Below are 20,745 nucleotides of genomic sequence, written 5' to 3' on the forward strand. Positions count from 1 at the left end.
TGAATTAAATTCCTCAAAGCTTTTTTAATACTTAGATTCGTCGGAACTTTCCATGCTTGGAATTCTTTAGGCCCTTGAAGCAACCGAAAGAACTCAAGAAATAAAAAGAATTAACAGAAATCAATTTTAGATCTAAAGTAATAAAGATAAATCTAAATAACAAACGAACGACCATTTTCTAGACTGTTTTCCAACTTCAAAAATAAAATTTTTGAATCAGACCAATACAAAAATTTTCCCAAATTTAAAAATTGTTTGTTAACTACCTTTGTCATTTAAAAATGTTAAAAAAGAAATTAAAAAAAGTAAAATCTACTTTTACACCTAATTTACGGATTGATTTTTAAATTTTTAACAATTTTCAAAATTTGGCTTGTTTTATTAATAATTTTCCAGTTTGGCAAACATTAAAAAAGTTTAAAATAATAGAAAACTTTGGAAACCCAAAAATTTTAGTTCTCTTATTTAATAGAAAATTAATAACTTTTTTTTAAATTCATTCAGAAATTTCAAAATTTTGGTTATTGTAAATATCAATAATTTCTAAAATAGCTAAAAATTCTAGAGCAACCAGCGCCAATTTTAGAAATTTTTATTCTTAAGACGGTCCCAAAAATTTCAAAATTCTATAAATAAAATTGTATCTTTGGTTGTGTTGATGCCATAGAGATGAAATTTAGTGAAGTTGCTATCTTAAACCCACATAAAAAGTGAACCAAATTTCAAAATTTTGAAGCAGCAGACTCAGATTTTAGAAATTTTTATTTTTAAGACTCAAAAATTTCAAAATTTTATAAAAAAAATGTATCTTAAGTTGTTTTGGTGCCACTGCAATAAAATTTAGGGAGGTTGCAACATTGTACCCATTTAATAACTGTACCCAGCAATGATGATGTCATTAATTTTTGAATGATTTTATGATTTAATTGTCAAAAACAAAATAAAACTAAAAAAATGGCTAAAAGAGCTAAAAAGTTAGTCCATTTTCTATTTATTGTTAAAAATTGCGATTTTTTAGAATAAAAAAGAGAAATTCAAAAATGTTTCTTTTTTGGACAAACTGAAAAATCCAAATTTTTTATCAATTTTGGAAATGTTGACAGTTTTAATGTTATAATACACTTTTGCCGGTCTATTTACTGTCACAAAGTACAAAATTTAGAACCATAAGTAGAACAAAATCCGACAAAATCTATAATGTCTTCAATAATCTTGTAATTTAGCAGCTTTTACAAGCAAATTTAGAGTAGTATTTTCCATAACTTTCAAATTTTGCATATTCTACAAAAAATTTAGGGTGTTTTTGAAATGCATGTACAAAAAGAGTGGTAATTCTTTGTGATAAATTGTTCCTATTAAGAGAAAAAAGTTTTAGTAAAAATCGTTTAGTTTTCGAGAAAAAATTACACAAAAATTTCGATAAACTCTTGCTTGTGTGCCACTATTTACAAATGAACAAAAATCGAGTTGCTGGTTGCTTACGAAACAAGTCATTCCAGGTGCGTTTTTGCCAGTGGTGTAGAAAGTATGTGGATTGGCATTAATTTTACCGTGTAAATGGACTGCATTTCAAAAACACCCTGTATAAAAATATCAAAAATAATATTATTTTATATAATAATATTTTTTAATTAGAGCGGCACAGATCGGTATTTTAATAATGCGTTTTTGTGTAAATTTTGATTTGATTCTTTTCTGGTTTTGACATTGTTTGACATTAAGGGCTTGACAAAGTTAATACCAACATGCATTTGATGACATGATTAAAATATTTTTATAATAAATTATAATAATTACAAAATGGTTTCGCCATGTAGTCTTTTCGGCGCTTATTCTGTAACTAACTATTTTAAACTCAAATTGAGTCGTATTCAAATACTTGAAGAACCAGGCGCAAAACCCCAGAGAAATCCCCCCAAAACCGCCCCCGAATGCCTCGCAAATTTCCTTCAAATCTCCAATTAGTGGTATCAAATCTGAACAAATCTACCCATCATCAATATGGATTTGACCTCTAAAACACCACCCGGTTTAAGTTGTTAGACCGCGCAATTGCGTTAACGATCAAATTACACTGTCGGCGTCATTGTTGCTCTTTTGGACCAGGAAGCCAAAGAGGAAACTGGCTGCACCCGGATGCTGACGTGTCATGATTTGGATTAAATATTTGAATAAATTAACCACAAGTCAAAAATTTTAGATAATCGAAACGGGGATGTATGTTTTGGCATAAATTTGGAGGCTACCACCCAAACTTCCGCTGATAGGAACTTTCTGCGATAAAACGAGTACAAACACTGCATTATTGCGCTAATCTGCGTATTAGCAATCATGCAAACACAAAGAGGGTGATGTTGTAGACAAAGTTTTTTATTACATCATCGTTTCGTTTAATTTCTAGACGTCACAGGACGAAATTCTACAGCTAAATTTACCTTAATATCGACTAACTTCACTGCACGGAAAATTCAAACTGTGCTACAATAAATTTCATTTAAAAATAGCCCGTCTTAAATCTACAACTGAATTCCCACATTTTGAGCTAAAATCGCAAATTGTGATCAATAGTACGTACACAAAATAATTCTCTTCCGCCATTCCGAGCATTTTTATTAATAACCTGCATTAAGAGAACGAAATCGATATTATGCATGACCTAGAACGGTTTAAAGCCAAATTCTACGCGAATACAGTGAAAATAGAAAAGAAAGTTTGTGTGAGAGTAAAATCGAACGATTCACACTCTTAGAGTTTCTTTGACAATTTCTGATCGAATTTACCGCCGCTACGGTGTTATTAATTGTAGTTGACGGGTCGGTTTCAAGGAAACGAGAAGTTTCGGAGTAGTTCAATAGGGGAGCGGTTTAAAAATTGAGATATCTGGAGATAAGAGGAGAGAGATGTCGATGCTGTTTTGGGGGAAAAGCGAAATTGCGGAGTTGGCAGCTGATTTTTTCAGGAGCCGTTCAAATTTCCCGCCGAGCTCTCTCGCTGACTCCTTTTATATTCTCGATTCTTATTCTGTCAGTTCTACATTTAACATTTTTGAATTTTTAATATCGTTTCTTTTCTGTTTAAACATTTTTTGCGTTTTTATGCTGGTGCAAAATAATTAGATTGTAAAGAAATAATAGAAAAGAGAAATGGGGACACAATGAAAAACAAGAAATACAAAAATCTGTCCGAAATGCGAGCCAAAAGCGCATAAAACTTGTTTTTCAGCCCGACATTTGAGAATTTGCAATCCAAGATCGGTTATCTGTTATCTGTGCGATCCTAATTGATTTGCAATGCGTCACTGTTGATTTGTGTCCCTTGATAGGTCTAACTAACCAACACGCAAATGAAACCGGAAATTAATGATCCAAAGAAAACAAATTTCCCTATTTTTAAACAAACCCAGTGCATCCACCATTTTTCAAATAAAAATTAAATTCAATTAAAACTCCAAACTTACGTTCAACTTTCTTTTAACCCTTGTCGTTTAAAAACGTGATCAAACTGCAGGAAATAAATCTATCGATATATATAATTCGCCCAAAACAATTCAAAAAACTTTCCTAATTTTCTAGATTGTTTTCCAGCTTCAAAAATAAGAATTTTGAATCTGACCAACACAGAAATTTTCCCAAATATAAAAATTGTTTGTTCAATACCTTTGTAATTTGAGAATGTAAAAAAATAAAAAAGTAAAATCCACTTTTAAACTTATAGTTCGATTAAATAAATAATTAATGAATTAATTTTTGAATTTTTAAAATTTTTTATTGTTCAATGATTTCTAGAACTTGGCTTGTTTTGTTAATAATTTTCCAGTTTGACAGACATTAAAAAAGTTTAAATTATTAACTAATTCTAAACTTAATTATTATTTAAATTAGTAAAATTTAAGAATTAAAAAAATTTTCCACCATTTTTCAAATAAAATTAAATTCAATTAAAACTCCAAACTTACGTCCAACTTTCTCTTAACCATTGCCGTTAAAAAACGTGATCAAACTGCAAGAGATAAATCTATCGAAATAAAATTCGCCCAAAACAATTTAAAAAACTAGAATAACTAGAATAACGGCCAAATAGAGTGTAAATTTTCCCAGCGCATCCACCATTTTAATAAAACAATAAAATCGATACGAAGAATTAACATTTTGTGATAAATAACGACACATTAAATTAAAGCATCTCAACTTTTTAAGCTCTTAATCCATTGTTAAACTTACAGAGTAGTTCAGTAAAATAACTTTATCACTTAGTTCGAATGTAGAAGAGTGATGGGGGTTAGAATGAACCGCTGTAAACTGATGCCAATTAATTACTATTGTTAGTAGTTTGGATGTCACTGGAAGACTTTTGATAATGTATCACCTGACGTATTCTTTATCATATTCCACTTTACTAGTATTCAATGAAACAGCTCTTTGATATGAAGGTGGCAACATTTGAGGTTTACGTGTTTTAGCTCGTGCGTAAATTACGTAAAATCCTGCGAGATTAATTGTTGCATAATTTAAGGGTTAGACTGCAAGTATGATGTTATATAATGTTACATTTTATACAAAAAATAATAACGAGTGTTTATATTTTTGAGCGGATATTTAAATCCGATTCTCTTCTGGCCTATTTGTTATTTCAATTTCGAATGCCGCACATGTCGTTTTTCGATTCAATCAAACCTGGCGCCAATAAGTGGACAAAAACAAGACCCGGTGCAATTTCCTCGCCGCTTTATTATCTCCTCTAAATTTTATAAATATTGAAAATATCCGACCGTTTATTTTTAAAACCACCCAGTAAAAACCGTTCCGGCGCATCTACCATTATTAAAATATTAATCTCTATCAATTCAAATCTTACCACTTTATCGTGCAATTACGTCTGCTTGGTTAGGTTAGTGTGAAGTTGGTTTATTTGGCGTTCCAGTTCAAGGTTTGGAAATGGTAGATTAGATTGCGCACTTCCTTGTCGGGCGGCGTTTAAAAGTGAGTAACCGGACGTAATGAATATCCATGGCTTGATATATTGGGTTTTGTAAGGCGACGCCTCAAATTGGGCCCCAATTGCCTTGATCTGGAGTACGCCAAAGGCCCCAAATGTCATTTCCTCGCTCAGTTGTAACTGGGTCGTCGTTGGCGGGCAAGGCGGCGCTGATCAATAGGCCGCCGCGTCCGGACTTTACATACTCTCAACTTGTGAATTCATTGGGCCATTGTTTTTCTATTTTAGCAAGAATTTCATTTAAATGCTGCTGCGATTCGTTAATTTTTTTTGGCGGAGGATCTAAGTTTTCAATCACGTTGGAGGAACAAGAAATAAGGAAGAGATACGGCCAATCATTAAAAGAAAGTAAAAGTAGATTTTATGGTTCTGCGAGCTCAGGGTAGAACGGGGTGAGAGAAAGTTTCCTGGTTACACGAATATAAGCGAAAATTGAGAGATAAGGAGAAAACTGGAGAAATCAAAATGGTGAAGAAAATGAAGAACAGAAACAGGAAAAGTATAATTAATATTAATGAAAAAAAATTGTACAGAGGACCAAACAAAGTTATTAAAATAAATACAAGAGACGAAACAAATTGAGCCAACTTCAAAGTAAATCTAGAGAATCCAAGAAAAATTTAGAGAAAATGGAAAAATCTAAAGCAATTTAGATGAAATTTAAAGAAAATCCAAAGAGAACTCAAAACATCTAAAAAACATAAAAAAATAGACAAAAAGCAAGAGATTACTTAAGGAAAAGGTAATAAAAAATCTAAAGAAAATCTAGTAAAGACAGAGAAAGTTAGAAAAAGTTAAAGAAATGTGAAGTTAATCCTAATGAAATTTAGAGAGAATGGAAGAAAAATTTTTAAGAGAAATTACAAATAAATAATATTTAGATAAAATGTATCCAACTAAAAACATTGAGATAGAATTTCTAGAAACTCCGAAAAGAATTAAAAGTAAATCAAGAAAAATCTAGAAAAAGTCTAAAAAACTCAAAACGATTTAAAGAAACCAGACAAAAACTAAACTGACACAAGAGAAATGTAATACAAATACAGAAAAAAAAATAATACAAGAAAAACCTAAAACATTCGAACAAAACCAAATATAAAATATAAAAAAATGTTACGAAAATTATAGATAATATAAAGAAAATCTATACAATCCAAAGGAATTGAAAAAGAGGAACAAATAGAGCTTAGGCTAGGACGGGATTAGAAAAAGTTTTCAGGTTACACGAATATAGGCAAAAATTGAGAGCTGAGGAGAAAACGGAAAAAATCCAAATAGTGAAGAAAATGAAGAAGAAGAAACAAGAAAAGAATAATTATATCTATAAAAAAATTGTACAGAAAAGGACCAAATAAAGTTATTAAAATAAATACAAGAGACAAGAAAATTTAGAGAATTCAAGAAAAATCTAGAGAAAATCAAAAACGAAAGACAATTTAGATGAAAACTAAAGAAAGTCCAGAAAGAATTTAAAAACATTTTACAAATCTAAACAAATTAGAAAGGAAGTTAAAGAAGTAATAATAAAGTTAATCCTAATGAAATTTCGTGAGAATGTAAGAAAAATTTTAAGAAAAATCACAGATAAATAATATTTACATAAAATCTATACAATTAAAAAAAATGAGATAAAATTTAATAAGAAACTCCAAAAGAAATTTAGATAAAGTTTAGAAAACTCAAGACGATTTAATAAAAACATGGACAAAAACTAAACAGGCGCAAAGAAAATAAAATAAAAATGTAGCAAAATTATAAAAAAAGCAAGAAGAATCTAAAAAATTTAAACAAGACTAAGAGATTTCTAGAAAAAACCTAGAAAAATTCTACATAGGATATTAGTTTAAAATGAAAGGAATCAAGAGAAAAAAAAATGTTACAAAAAATTATTGGAAATATAAAGAAAATCTCTACAATACAAAAAGGAATCTGAAAAACAAAACAATTTAGAAGTAAAATAGCCAAAACTAAAGAAAACCTAATTAGAATATAAGTAATTCCAAGTAAATTGGGTCATCCAAAAAAATTTTTTCATCAAATTTCAACGAAATTTTGTTAAATTAGTAACAAATTAAGACGTTTTAGCCAAAATTATTTTTAAGAAATTAAGTACAGTCGCGGCCAAATTATTTTGGATGTCAGTCATTTGAATATCCTAAAGTATAAAGCATCTTTTATTTATTTTCTTATTACTGTCATTTTTGACAAAATTGATCAAGTTTTACATGTAAAATTGACAGTAATGCATAGACTAGATTTTGAAAATGTCAAAAAATTTTGTTGAAATTAGACAAAAAAAATTTACCTGAATTTACTCAGAAAAGAATCAAAAATACCAAGATATTAAAACATACCTAAATTTTTAGGAAATTCAAATTTTAACAAACATTCTCAAGTTCCAAATTTGGCTTCAAACTAAAGAAATCTAAAACTCTTTTTTCATAGTTAGGTACAGCAAATCTAAAAGTCTTGAAAAAGTCGCGACAACTGTAGAAATTATTATCAATTCAAGTCATAAATCAAGTATATCTGCAGTTATTCAGTTTTGACCTTTTAACATTTCAACATTCAGTAGTTGAAGTCAGGAATATCCGGTGTTGCATGTTGAAAGCGACAAATAATGAAAGCAGACATGAATTGAATGTTTATTAAAACTAGAAACTCGGAAGTTCCAATTAGTGTTCGCCGATATTAAAATCTTCAGTCAAAACTAAATATAAAATTCTACGGAAAACAAAACAAGAAATGGAAGTGTAAACAAGAGTGGTAATCTAAAAGTGAAAATAAGCAGCAGCAATGTTGTGGGAAATCACGCTCACATTCTTATACTTCGTTGCCTGCAGATCGTTTCAAGAGAGGCTGCAATGTTCGAGCCACAAAGGACATCGTCGCCGTCAGCTTGTCGAAAAAAGCTTCCTTTGTTAACAGTCGGTCTCGTCTTTAAGATAATTTAAAGTATTCCAAAGTTAGAAAAAAAGACCCAATAAAAATCCAAGTGGCCCTCTTATCTTCCTTTCCTGAAAAACAAAACTTATGTCCTCCGAAACCAAAGAGTATCATTTTAATAAAATCATAATTTTTATTTCATTAAAATTTCAGGAAAATTTCCCTCAGGAAGACTATAAAAACGCCACCTCATTAAGATTCTCCTTGATAAAACCGGAAACGCTGGCGAAAGAAAGAGTGGAAAACACAGGACCGCACTGATTCCAAATAGGTCTAATGTGAAAATTGAAGGGTGGTGTTAAAGCGAAAAGTCCTTGATCGCCAAGAAACATCGATCAGAGCTGACGTCATCAGTTAGTAGCAAGCGCATCAATCATCTGCGGACTCGGAAGCACAAGGTTCGGCCCGACATCAACATAATCGGCCTCGGGGGCGCCTCTTCGAACAAACGGGGCTGAATTTTCCTGAATTAATACATGAAAATAGTCGCTCGGTTAACATTAATCACTTTCTTGCACTGTGACGAAATAATGCGAAATTTCGCGCGTTGATTCGAGTGCGAGTGGTTTTCTGTCATCGGGCGGGGATTTGTTATCGCGCGGTTCTGACAGGCAAACATAATTAAAAAGATTTGCATATTTACCAGCAGCGGTCACTTCAGCGCCAAAAAAGCGTTTAGAAAGCCGCAAGGAACGCCTGCTCCCCTAAAGGGCAGTTAGCGTGGGGTTTGAGATATGGAGCTATCTATCAGATTATCGCTTCAAATACCAGAGGATTCGATAAAAAATGGCAGTTCATATTTCTCCGCTCGGCGACGGTCTTTACCACTCTTAAGACAGAACGTGTGCGGGAATCGATCGCGTAATTAGGATGCGGCTAATATTTCTATGCAGTTAAGCAGTAATATTCCTAATATCTAGTAATAAATGTTAAATTGGGACATAAAACGCGAAAGCGAACATAAATAACTGTTATGTTCTCATGAACGTCCGACCCTTTTACAGATTAAAACAAAATTACTCGGAACCGATTCAAATACAGCTTAAAGTTTGCAGAAGGAAAGAAGAAAAATTTGGAAAAACTTAATTGTAGTAATCAAGCTATTATTAATACCAGCCATGTGGAAGTGACAGGATTTTAATGAATGATCAAACTTGGATCTATTCATAATTAATAGTAACGTGCGAGCGAATTTTCCCTTATCAACGTACGTTTATACGTACAAAAACGGTAATTTCCGACCCTCTTTAGACTAGTGATTTCCTCATCCCAAAATTCAATCGCCGTTAATTAATCGATACAAAGTCCTGGAAATTTTTGAATAAGCGGTCGTCCGAAAATTTAGCCTCGCACTCGAAACATAACTCGAAAGTTTGCAAGCCGTTTATGCTAATGCAATTTTAACCATCGGAAAGGATCAGAACAACCATTGTCCAGAAGTTGTTGAAACTCAGCTCAACTTAAAAACTTGCGAGCGACATTTCAGCTTATGAAAACCGAAATCCATTATGAATAGGATGCTTGGAATATCTTACAGTAAAAAATGGCGTGCATTTGCTTAACAAATCTATTTCAGTGAACGTGGGTTGGGATGGTAGAGGCACCCACGCATGGGCTCAAAACGGAGCTTGAGTATTCAGAAGCTGTATAATAAATAAACGGTTGAGCGTACAGTCAGGTGTCAAACATCTTAATTCATTGTCTGCTCCATTGCGCCTATTATTCCTGCTCAATACACCAACCAAGTCTGTTAACTACCAAGAATTCCTTTCAGAAAGCTGAGGTGAAGCTCTCTCACAAATCTGAACACTGTCATTAAACGATTTCACACGTGGCTGGGCTGACACGTGTGGCGTGGACCGAGAGGGTTTTCGAGTATTTTTAGCGGTTTAAAATGTTCTGAAACGTCCGAAATTTAGTTTCAAGGTTTTGATTTTTTTTTTCTCTTTTTGTACTTATTTTTCTCACATATTCTCCATTTTCCTGTAATGCTTCTTCAGCTGATCTTAGCTGTACCGTCATCGTTTTGCTCAATTTTTAAAAACTCAGAACAATCACATTATTGTCGGATAAATTCAGTTTCTTGTTAGAGGCGGATTAAGGTCGGTTAGGGCACTGGGCATGTAGAACTAATTTTTCATTCTAAAAACGGTACCAAATAATGTATAAAACTGAAGTCGGCGCCGTCATTTTAGTCGCGAATTACAGTTAGCCAGGGATGAAATTGACAGTTAGTTAGTTTAATTATAAAATTTTTGTAATTTCAATAATGTTGGTATTCATATTTTAATTTCAATATTTATTATAGTAGCACTTTGAGGTCGTAGAAAAAATATAGTATGTAACACTTTTATAAACTACTCCAAACACTTGTACTTCAAACACTCGCTCCGATCGTGTCTAAATGTACTCGTGACTAAAGGGACGTTTGTAAAACTTGCTGCATAATATACTATTTCTATTAAACACGGTATTTTGAAGCTTGTAAAAAATTGACTTTATTTTCATTTTAAAAATTTTATATTTTGCAACACCGATACAAAAGGCTAATAAAATTTTATTAAAGTCGGTTAAGGCACTAAGCATGTAGAGGTAATTTTTCATCTTAAAAACGGTACCTACCAAATAATTTATAAAAGAAAAATAATTACCCCGGCGCATCCACAATTCTCATTTCCTGTCATTTCTGTGACAATAATAACCTACGTCGCCCATAAAATTAAGACCAAAAATAAAAATAAAATGATTAAAATGGCAAAATCCAAAACGGTTTCGGGAAATTTGAACAAGCGAAAAGCTATGAAAACTCTTAGATTTATGCAATTGGAGAAGTCCGGAATTTCTTACAAGTTTTCAAATGGTTATTCATTATTATCCTAACAATTTTGGACAATTTTTATTTACTGCAATTTCGTTTTTTTGCTAATTTTTGATTCAAATATTCGATTTCTAAAACAGTAAGCTTAGGAAACTAAAACTTGGTTGGAGTTGGAATATTTGTAAATTATACTTGGAGATATACGCCTCCACCAATTCTAAAGCAACACATTTTTCATTTTCCTCATTTTGAAAAAAATGTTTGAAGGTAGTCCTTTTTGTGTTTCAACAATTATATAAAATTTAGAACAAAATAGTCAAATTTTCCAAAGCCAGTTCGGTCTTTTAAAAAGAAATTCGACCAGCATCCGCCAGTTTATAGTTCTGAAAATTTTCTAAACAATTTGATCTTATTTTACGCAAAATTTCATGCGGAATCTTAGTCGGTGTTTAAAATTTTTTTTGGTTCCATCTTAATTAGAACCAACTAAAATTTCAGAGTGCTGTTAAATTGCAAAAAAAATATATTTTTTTGAAAATCCGGTATTTTTAAAGCACGATATCTCTGGAACTAGAACAAATCGAAAAATGCGGTTTTTGTATGACTTCAAATAATCAGAATCTATGCTTAACTGAATTTTAAAAATATTTTTCGTTTTTTATAACTTTTAAAATACTTCAGTTATCCACGTCCGATTTGGACCACTTATAGAATTTGATCTGTTCTTTGATTCATGGAGAATCAAAATTGATTTGACGACGTTTTCGTCCCGAAAATAACTCGTGAAAATGACCTCTAAATTTACTTTTTATTTGTTAAGTACTTATTTCTCACAGAATTTCGCGTAGAATTTATTTTTAAAATTTTGATAAAACCAAAAATAACTGAATTATAAGCCAGAGTGCTGTCAAATTATTTTTTTTTAAATCCGGTATTTTTAAAGATTTTAAATAATAAAAATTTGGCTTTATCTGCATTTTAAAAATTTTATATTTTGCAAAACCGATACAAAAGGCTAATAAATATTCATATTTTGATAATTTGATGATTGATAAAAAAATTATGTTTTCCAAGACCAATAGAAAGGGCTAATAACTTTTTATAAAATTTTGATTTTCACCTTAATTAGAACCAATTAAAATTCCGGAGTATACTGCCAAATTGCAAAAAATGTTTTTGAAAATCAGGTATTTTTGAAACTCGGTATTTCCGGTACTAAGACAAATAGTCCCATTGTTTTTTTCAATAAATAAAAAAGTCTATCATAGCTGAATTTTAAAAATTTAAATTTTTTATGAAAAATGTTCCGAAACAAAAGATTTCAAAATTTACATTTTTTGTTGATCTTTAGGTACGTCTTAAAATTCTTCACTTATAGATGTTAGATTTGATCCACATATATAATTTGATTTGTTTTTTCAATTCAATCAAAAGCCTAATAAAATTTTATATTTTAATAATATGAAGGATCATAAAATTTATATTTTGCAAAACCGATACAATTTTTAAAAACTCAGAACAATTGCATTATTGTCGGATAAATCCTATATCTTGTCAGGGGCACATTAAGGTCGGTTAAGGTACTAAGCATGTAGACCCAATTTTTCATCCTAAAAACGGTACTAAATAATTTATAAATTAAAGAGAATTACCCCGGCGCATCCACCATTCTCGTTTCCTGTCAGTTCCGTAACAATAATAAACCTACGACGCCCATAAAATTAAGACCGAAAATAATCCCCACAAAATGTCCCCAATAAAAGAAACAAATTTCCCTAACGGCGTAATTACAATTATTAAGATAAAGAGCGTGTAATCCGGCTACATCGTTACCATGATATGCCCCATATCTCAGCCGAATCACCCTCATGGAGATGTATTTTACGATGACAATTGGCTTGGCAAGAAGTCTCTTTATTGGTTTTTTATAGTTCGTCGTTTAATAGAGTTTCCTCAAGGCACGAGGTACGTCTTCAATTTTAACTTTCAACGGGTCCATCGGTAGGTAAACAGATTGTCCGCGCTTAATCCGTTCTAGATTACTCCGAAACCGCTTTGTTTACGTTTGCCGCTCATTACTCTGATATCACTTTATCTCAGTTTCATCTTATCGCAGATTCCGGGAGAAAACACATAAATAAGCCAAACAAGTGGTTACTAAAATTCCGGGCCAATTTTTCCTATCACACTGTATTGCGTGTTTGGTCGTGACCATGCTGACGCGATATTTTTCGGAGATTTAGTTCAAGAACTTTGTTAATTAGCGTAACACCTTTAAAGCAGTCTAATCAGTTTAAAACTTCAACTTCCGTGACCTAAATCTGTCGGTATGCTTATCTACCATTTAGTTTGCTTAAACAAACATCCAAATAAAACAAAGCGGTGGAATTAGTCCAAAAAATTCATGGAACAATAACGAAACAGATAAGTTTGTGTAGGGGCTCTTTGGAAGTCGGGTGGTTTATATTAAATGTTGTAAGGGATAATGGGGCTTTCATAAATTTTTGTCACGGGACATAGCGGTGTCAATCAAATTATATTATATAGAGACGGTTAACCCTCGAACTGGAAGGAAAAGGGTTTGACATAAAACTGACGTACAAGATAGGTATTGTGAAAAATTCAGTGGCTTGTAATTTGCAGACGTTTATGATAGAGGACAATCGACATAATGAAATAGAGGCAAATAAAAAAAAAGGAACAAGCGCTTGATTGCACGGCTCGGTTCTGCCTTTGTTACACAAGTTAAAATGGCAAAATCCTAAGCGGTTTCGGGAAATTTCAACAACCGGAAAACTATAAAAACTTATACATTTATGCAATTGAGAAAATTCTTAGAAGTGGTAATTTATTATTATTGTAACAATTTTAACCAATTATTTCCTGCATTTTCTTTTCTTGTTAATTCTATATTGAAATATTAGAAATTCTAAGAAACTAATCTAAGAAAACCAAAACTTTGAGTTGGAATAATTGTAAATTCTACTTGGAAGTATGCGCCTCGACCAATTCTACACGTTAACAAATTTTTAATTGTTTTCATTTTGAAGAAAAATGTCTAAAAGTGGTCGTTTTAGTGTTTCAACAAGTACCTAAAATTTAAATCACAAAGGCAGATTTTCTAAAGCGAAGTCGGTCTTTTAAAGAAAAATGTAACTAGCATCCGCCTGTTTTATAATTCTGAGAATTTCGTGAACTACATATTTGATCTTATTTTACACAAAATTTCACGTGAAGTCATAATCGGTGTTTAAATTTTTTTTTGACCACATCTTAATTAGAACCAACTAAAATTTCGGAGTGCTGTTAAATTGCAAACAAATGTAGATTTTTTTTTGAAAATTTGGTGTATTTGAAGCTCGATATCTTTGAAACTAAAACAGAAAAATACATCGCCATCGTTTTTTTTCTTACCTTAAATAATTCGAATCTATCCTTAGCCGGTTTTGGATAATTTAATTCTTTTGAAAAATTAATGACTAAAGTGGCGCTTTAGTCAAGGACTAAAGTTGGTGCCGTCATTTTAGTCACGAGTTAAAGTTATCCACAAATAAAATTGACAGTTGGTTTAAGATTAAGATTAAATCTTTAATTAAGTATAAACATATTGTAATTTCAATAGAGTTGATGTTTCATATCTTATTTTCAACATTTATTATAGTAGAAATTTGAAGTCGTAGAAAAAATATAGTATGTAACACGTTTATAAACTACTTTAGACCTTTAAACAATCGATTTCCCCGTGCCTAAATGTACTCATGACTAAATGGACATTTATAAAACATGTTACATAATATAGGGGAAACCAGGGTAATGGGAGGGTAAAGGGAAAATGTTGATAAAAACAACATTTGTTAACATTCTTATAATTTTTAATTAGGAACTCTTACATTCATTATTTAAGTATATTTCAATCACAAATATAACAAATTACAGTGATAATGAGGTCCAATAACGATTTTACAAAAAAAGTCAATCGCTCCCATTACCCGACACATGCGTGTAATGAGAGCCCACTTAACGTTTTTTGGGAAATTGGGCCATAATATTTACTCTGCCCCGAAAATTCAACTAAACATACTTTAAATGAGATCTTAGTTATTAATGCGATGAACTATTTGTAACACCAATAAAAAATAAATATAGAATATAACTTCATGCTTACTTTGGCGCTGGCAATCGGCAGTTTTTTATAAGCATGGAGCGAAAAACACACAACCCTTCTTCGTGACTTAACGGATGGCGCTAACAACTCGTGTTCATCGGGCGAAGTTTACCGATGGTTGACGGAAGCGACCGAGTGCTTACGATTGCGCAAATGTGCCTACTTTTCCTTGTATTACTATCGCTCCCATTACCCTGTGTTCCCCTACTATTAAATACAGTGTTTTTGAAGCTTTTAAATAATAAAAATTTGGCTTTATTTGCATTTTGAAAGTTTTATATTTTAGAAAATCGATACAAAAGGCAAATCAGTTTTCGTATTTTAATTTTCGACTTTTAAAACACTTGACTTATAAATGATAGATTTGTTCCATTTATAAAATACAATTCGATTTACATGTTTGTACTTATTTCACGCAAAATTCCACGTTAAATCCAAAATTTTGCTAGGACAAAAATAACTGAATTATAAGCAATTCAAATTGCAAGAGTAGATACAACCAATTTACAAAATAAATGCAATTTTTTTTAATTTTTGAAACTTGATTTCTCCGGATCTAAAGCCGCGATTCCACTTGCTTGCTCTAGCCCAGACCACACCAGACATCTAAGATTTGAGTGACGTTTTTATAATTCTTCAGCCCCTTTCTGCGGTTGGGCCGTAATAAAACATTAAGATGCAATTGCACCCCTGTTTGCTGATGGCTAGACAGGCCAAGTTGGTTCGGTTTCATGGAACAGGACGGACATAAATATGGTGCACTTGGTGATAACTGATATTGACTGATATTCGATTAATTACACAGTAAATTTTGTAATGGAAAAAAAGGGTGTATTAATTTTTTGCTGGTTTTGAATTTTAATATAACGGCCGCCGAACCGCACCAACCGGGGTTGTCCGGAACTCGCCAGACGCGGGAAGTTGGTTGAGTTTTGTGGAACGGTGATGAGGACTGGTATTTTATTAATTAGACAAAAATCACATTTTAATGCAAATTTTTTCACAATCATATTTTGTTGACTGCGTTTCTTAAGTATGATTTGTAAATTACATTATTTTGTGAAATATACAGAGTGTCCGGAAAGTCGCGCACCACCGTGAAACTGTATTATCGGACAATGCCATAGATCACCGGAAAATTGTTAAAAAAAATCCATGTCTTCAATTTTTCGAGATATGATGGATTAAAAAGACAAAGTTTGATACGAAAATTAACAATTTCTGTACAATAATTTTACGTTCAAATGAATTTGTTACCTAAAGAACATTTTGCGCAAAGGCATGGTGCCAAGAAAATCGAAAAAATCTTGTGCAAAATGCCTGAAAACTGTTAACAAGATTTTTGACTCAACAATCTCGATCAGTGTGGCATCGTTCATGTGAAACCATAGTTACATTACTTGTTCATGAGCCGACCTGACTAACGACAACAATACAACAGCAACGTTACTATGGCTTTGAATACTGAAAATTTAAATTATAGAGAGGTTCAGTTCTGCAATGTTTCACAGAACTGAACCAACTTGCCCTGTCTGGCGAGTTCCCGGACAACCATGGTTGGTTTGGTTCGGAGGGCGTTCTGTTGAAATTCAGAACCAGCAAAAAATTTAATACACCTTGCGTTTATCATTACAAAATTTATTTTATTTCTGTGTAATTAATAGAATATCAGTCATAATCAAGTGGAACATATTTATGTCTGCTGTTTCACGGAACTGAACCAACTTGGCCTGTCTGGCGTAGCCCGGACAGACCACCAGTAACTTGGGGTGCAATTGCATCTTAATGTTTTATTACGGTCCAACCGCAGAAAGGGGCTGAAGAATTATAAAAACGTCACTCAAATCTTGGATGTCTGGTCTGGTCTGCGCTAGAGCAAGCAAGTGGAATCGCGGCTTAAGACTATAAAAACGTATTTTTTTTATATTTTATTTAATATTAAGATTTCACGACAAAACAAAGTTTTTTGCAAGCTGGAAAATAAGTTTGACTCAAAAATTTGTTTTTTTTACTTTTGCTAATTTAAAAATTTTCAAAGTCGACTTTGGAGCTACAATCAATTGGTCAGTATTTATGATTATAAATACTGACCAATTGATTGTAGCTCAAATTATTATGTCGACTTTGAAAATTTTTAAATTAGCAAAAATAAAAAAAACAATTTAATATTCAAAATTTTTGCAAAATTGGTGGAGGCGATCGGCTAATTTTACCATTTTTTTTTAATTTGAGCTACAATTAATTGGTATATAATACTGACCAATTGATTGTAGCTCAAATTAAAAAAAAAATGGTAAAATTTAAAATTATTATTATAAATACTGACCAATTGATTGTAGCTCAAATTAAAAAAAAAAAATGGTAAAATTAGCCGAGCGCCTCCACCAATTTTGCAAAAATTTTGAATATTAAATTGTTTTCAATTCTCTCAGAAAAAAACAATTTAGAATGTCACGACCAGTTTATGATATTTCGAATATTTGTCATTTTAGCCCCCAATCATGCCCAAAACGAGATACTTTTCTCGTAGGAAGTCCATTAGTCCATTAGCCTTCACCACGCATTAATAACTAAAATTGAACTCTTTTTTGTACGAATTCGATCGAATATTCCATAACTCAACCTCCCAGTTGAATAAATAAAGAACCGTTTTACGTCTATTCAACTTGGATAAACGTATTGCATTTTTGATTACCATCTTTACTATCCAATTCACGACTAAATCGATCAATCTTTATGCAGTTTTTACAGAAAAATATGAAGAAAAATAAAAACATAAATTACATGTGTTTATGTTTCCAGCTTACTTCCGGCGCTATAAAAATTCCATATAAAATTTTACAGCTGCTGTTGCTTGAAGATAACATCTAAGAAAGTGATTTTAGACTGTGGCAGATATTTATTTCGACTGTCGACAATAAAAATAAATTTCAAAGACGAGAGCCTGAAGCGCTGACGGTAATAATTTTTTTGGTTTGATCTCTATTGTTCTTTTTATTAAATGTCAATCATAGTCGAGGCAAAAATAATTAAAAGTTCGTGGCCATTAAACTGTCACTTTTATTCAACAAGTGCGTGAACAAGTTTTTGCTTGTAATTCAGGCTGATTGCCCATTGTGTGTTCTTTCAGTACATTCCATTTGGCGGATGAAAAGCTGACGACACAAAGATTTAGCACAGTATCGGTTATCCGGGCCAAGAAATTTTTCCCTTCTTAATCCACGATCTTTGCACCATCTGCGTCTGACTTCGGATCATATAAATGTTACGTTATAGTGTAATTGCTGGGGTCGTTTGTCATCTTTACCGGATGAATGGCCAAAGCAGTGGTGGAATAGCTCTTTTGCTGGAGTGATGCTGACAGCTGAACCGCCTGGTCCATTCATAACTTGACAGAAACGCAAAACATCTCATGCATTTATTAATGGCTGCTTAAATATGTGACTGGCGGTTACCCTTTCCTTCTGCGGTCTTTATTAATTCTCTTTTCTTATTTATACAGAAACGGAGAGAAAACTTTGCTTATCACAAAGGCTAGGTCAGCAGAACAGTCGGTCATATGGAGGTATGGATCGATGTTAAATGTTGCTGTTCGCTACAACCTCAGATAAACTAGACTGAAAGACCACGAAGAAGTCGCAGTAATAACGTTTTATTATAAGCGCATTTTTCAATTTTCAGTCTTATTTATCGGAGTGTTTGCTACGTTCACGGTGTACTAAGGTGTCTTTTCTTTCTTTTTGCCGCTTGCTTTGATGTTATTAATTTTGTCCTGTCGTTTTATTAGTTTTGTAATTATTGTACTTGTGTGTCATAAATTGGTGTCTTATCTCCTGCTGGTTTAATAAGGGGGATTCTACATGTTGGGATTTCATATTTTTCACTCACGGCTAAATACGTGTTGGAAATGAGTTTAACATTTTAATTAGGCTGAATTATCACCCTTGCTAGGGTGGAAGTAAGTAACATGATGTTTAATTAAAAATCCGGGAAAAGTCGTTTCTATAATTTACCCACAACCGCGAGGAAAAGTGTCTTCATTTGGGTAATACAATAATAGATAAGCAGTTTATGGTGCTTTAAAATGACTTCCTAGTATTTAAAGAAATAGAAACAAACAATGAAGACGTAAAGAAGAAGGTCCACAACAAAATTGGAAACGTAAAAGTGAGTCTTGGACTTTGATATTTCCAGGAAAAAAATGGCTTCATTTGAAGACAAAAAAAATCAGTCCTAAATCAGAGAATTTATTACCCAAACATTGTTTTTTTAAGCTCGAAATTATTTATTCTGTTGTTTTCTTTGATTGTATTTTAAATTTTGTTTTCAAACTTCTCTGACTAATGAAACAATTTTCAATTTTGATGTCAAAAAATATTAAACTTCAAAACTTCCATGGTAACTTCTTTGTACCCTTTTCTGTGCTCCTATTTCTTAATTCAAGTATTTTCAAATATTAATTCCTCTAGAATTCCATTTTACGATTTTTTTCTGGAAAAATCTCAAACTTGGAACAAGAATTTGAATTAATTACTTTTGTGCGCCTCCGTCATTTTTTATGACATGACATTTGCCACTCATTTGCGGCAATAAAATCATCGTTTTTAAGCCGTCGTCCTTTTATCGTTTTTGAAAACATGTAAATAGTAATGTAATAGTAAAAAATAATTATTTTTTAAATTTTGTTGGCTTAAAAAATATTGTAGATCACTCGTCCAAAAATGCTTTTGGAAGTCTTTGTGTAGCTACGACTTGGCTCCGTCTCGTTTTCGCAATTTCACTCAGACTTCCAAAATAGCATTTTCTGGCCTTGTGATCCAAATAACTATTAAAAGTCTAAGCAGTCAAACCTGACATTTTAGACTAGTTGGTTTTAGTTTACTAGTTGGCATCACTGCATAAATGTCAATTTTGTCAATTCGTGTGCCGTTTACAAATTTACAAAAGTATAAATTCCTGACAATTTAAATTAATCTTCAATTCTTTAATGTGAGTGCGGTGCTACCAACCTATTCTCCAACTGATCAAATTTCCCTAAATGAGAGAATAACGTGTCAAATTTGAACCAAAAGTCAAAATAAATATCTATTAAGTGTCGGCGCACAAAATTTTGTGTTCAACAAGCTTGGAAAATGCTTTGGAAAAAAATGCAAGGAAATTGAAAAAAAATGTTTTCTACCCTTTTGAAACAAATAGCTATTTATTGATATCTGATAGCCACCTACTCAAAAAATCGCAGTATGCTAGGAATGCAACTTACAATTTCTGCTAATAAAATTAACGAAGATCCGAGCTTGTTTTTATTTTAAATGCAACATACTGTATAATAGTAAGTCAAAATATCCAATATACAATAAAAATGGAAATTTTGAAAAACAAATTGTGTACCTACAATTTTTCAAATAATTTCTCACATATTTTGATAAGTTTTGAATATCAAACCTTCACAAGTTTTGATCCAAAAACGTCTAAACGATGAACGAAATTGGATATAAAGTTACATAAAATCTTAAAACTTAAAATAGAAATAGATTTTTGATTGTAAATTTTGAAATTCTTAATAAATTAAGCTAGGAATTTGCGATTTATTTAATTTTTGCGTGTTCATCGTTTTTTAATTTTGTATTTAAATCCAATTTAAATTTTAACAAAAAGAAAACTTTATTTAAAAAAAAAATAAAATTTAACAAATATTTTCCTTAAGATATTCCAGAAGAATTTCCAATCTGAAATCTACTTTTTTTAAACTTTTGTAAGATTCCTAAAATTTTTGAACTTTTAGTAAGGTTTTTATTTGTCTAAAACATGAAAATTTCTAATT

The 20,745-nt window shown here is 31.7% G+C and overlaps 1 protein-coding gene across 14 annotated transcripts in view; it reads left to right on the forward strand.

Moving 5' to 3' along the window:
• Positions 1-20,745, forward strand: part of Ih (hyperpolarization activated cyclic nucleotide gated potassium channel Ih) — a 98,844-nt gene that overhangs the window by 1,402 nt on the left and 76,697 nt on the right. For 13 of the 14 annotated variants that reach the window (XM_088040637.1, XM_088040649.1, XM_088040666.1 and 10 more), the window contains exon 2: positions 18,427-18,489. The exons of the other annotated variant lie outside the window; for it this stretch is intronic. In XM_088040637.1, the coding sequence (XP_087896763.1) occupies positions 18,427-18,489 (63 nt within the window). The remainder of the gene's footprint in view (positions 1-18,426; positions 18,490-20,745) is intronic. 14 annotated transcript variants of the gene reach the window in all.

This window comes from Gnatocerus cornutus, chromosome 1, assembly GCF_029298725.1.
Source record: "Gnatocerus cornutus isolate USDA-ARS CGAHR chromosome 1, icGnaCorn1.1, whole genome shotgun sequence".
Lineage (NCBI taxonomy): Eukaryota > Metazoa > Arthropoda > Insecta > Coleoptera > Tenebrionidae > Gnatocerus > Gnatocerus cornutus.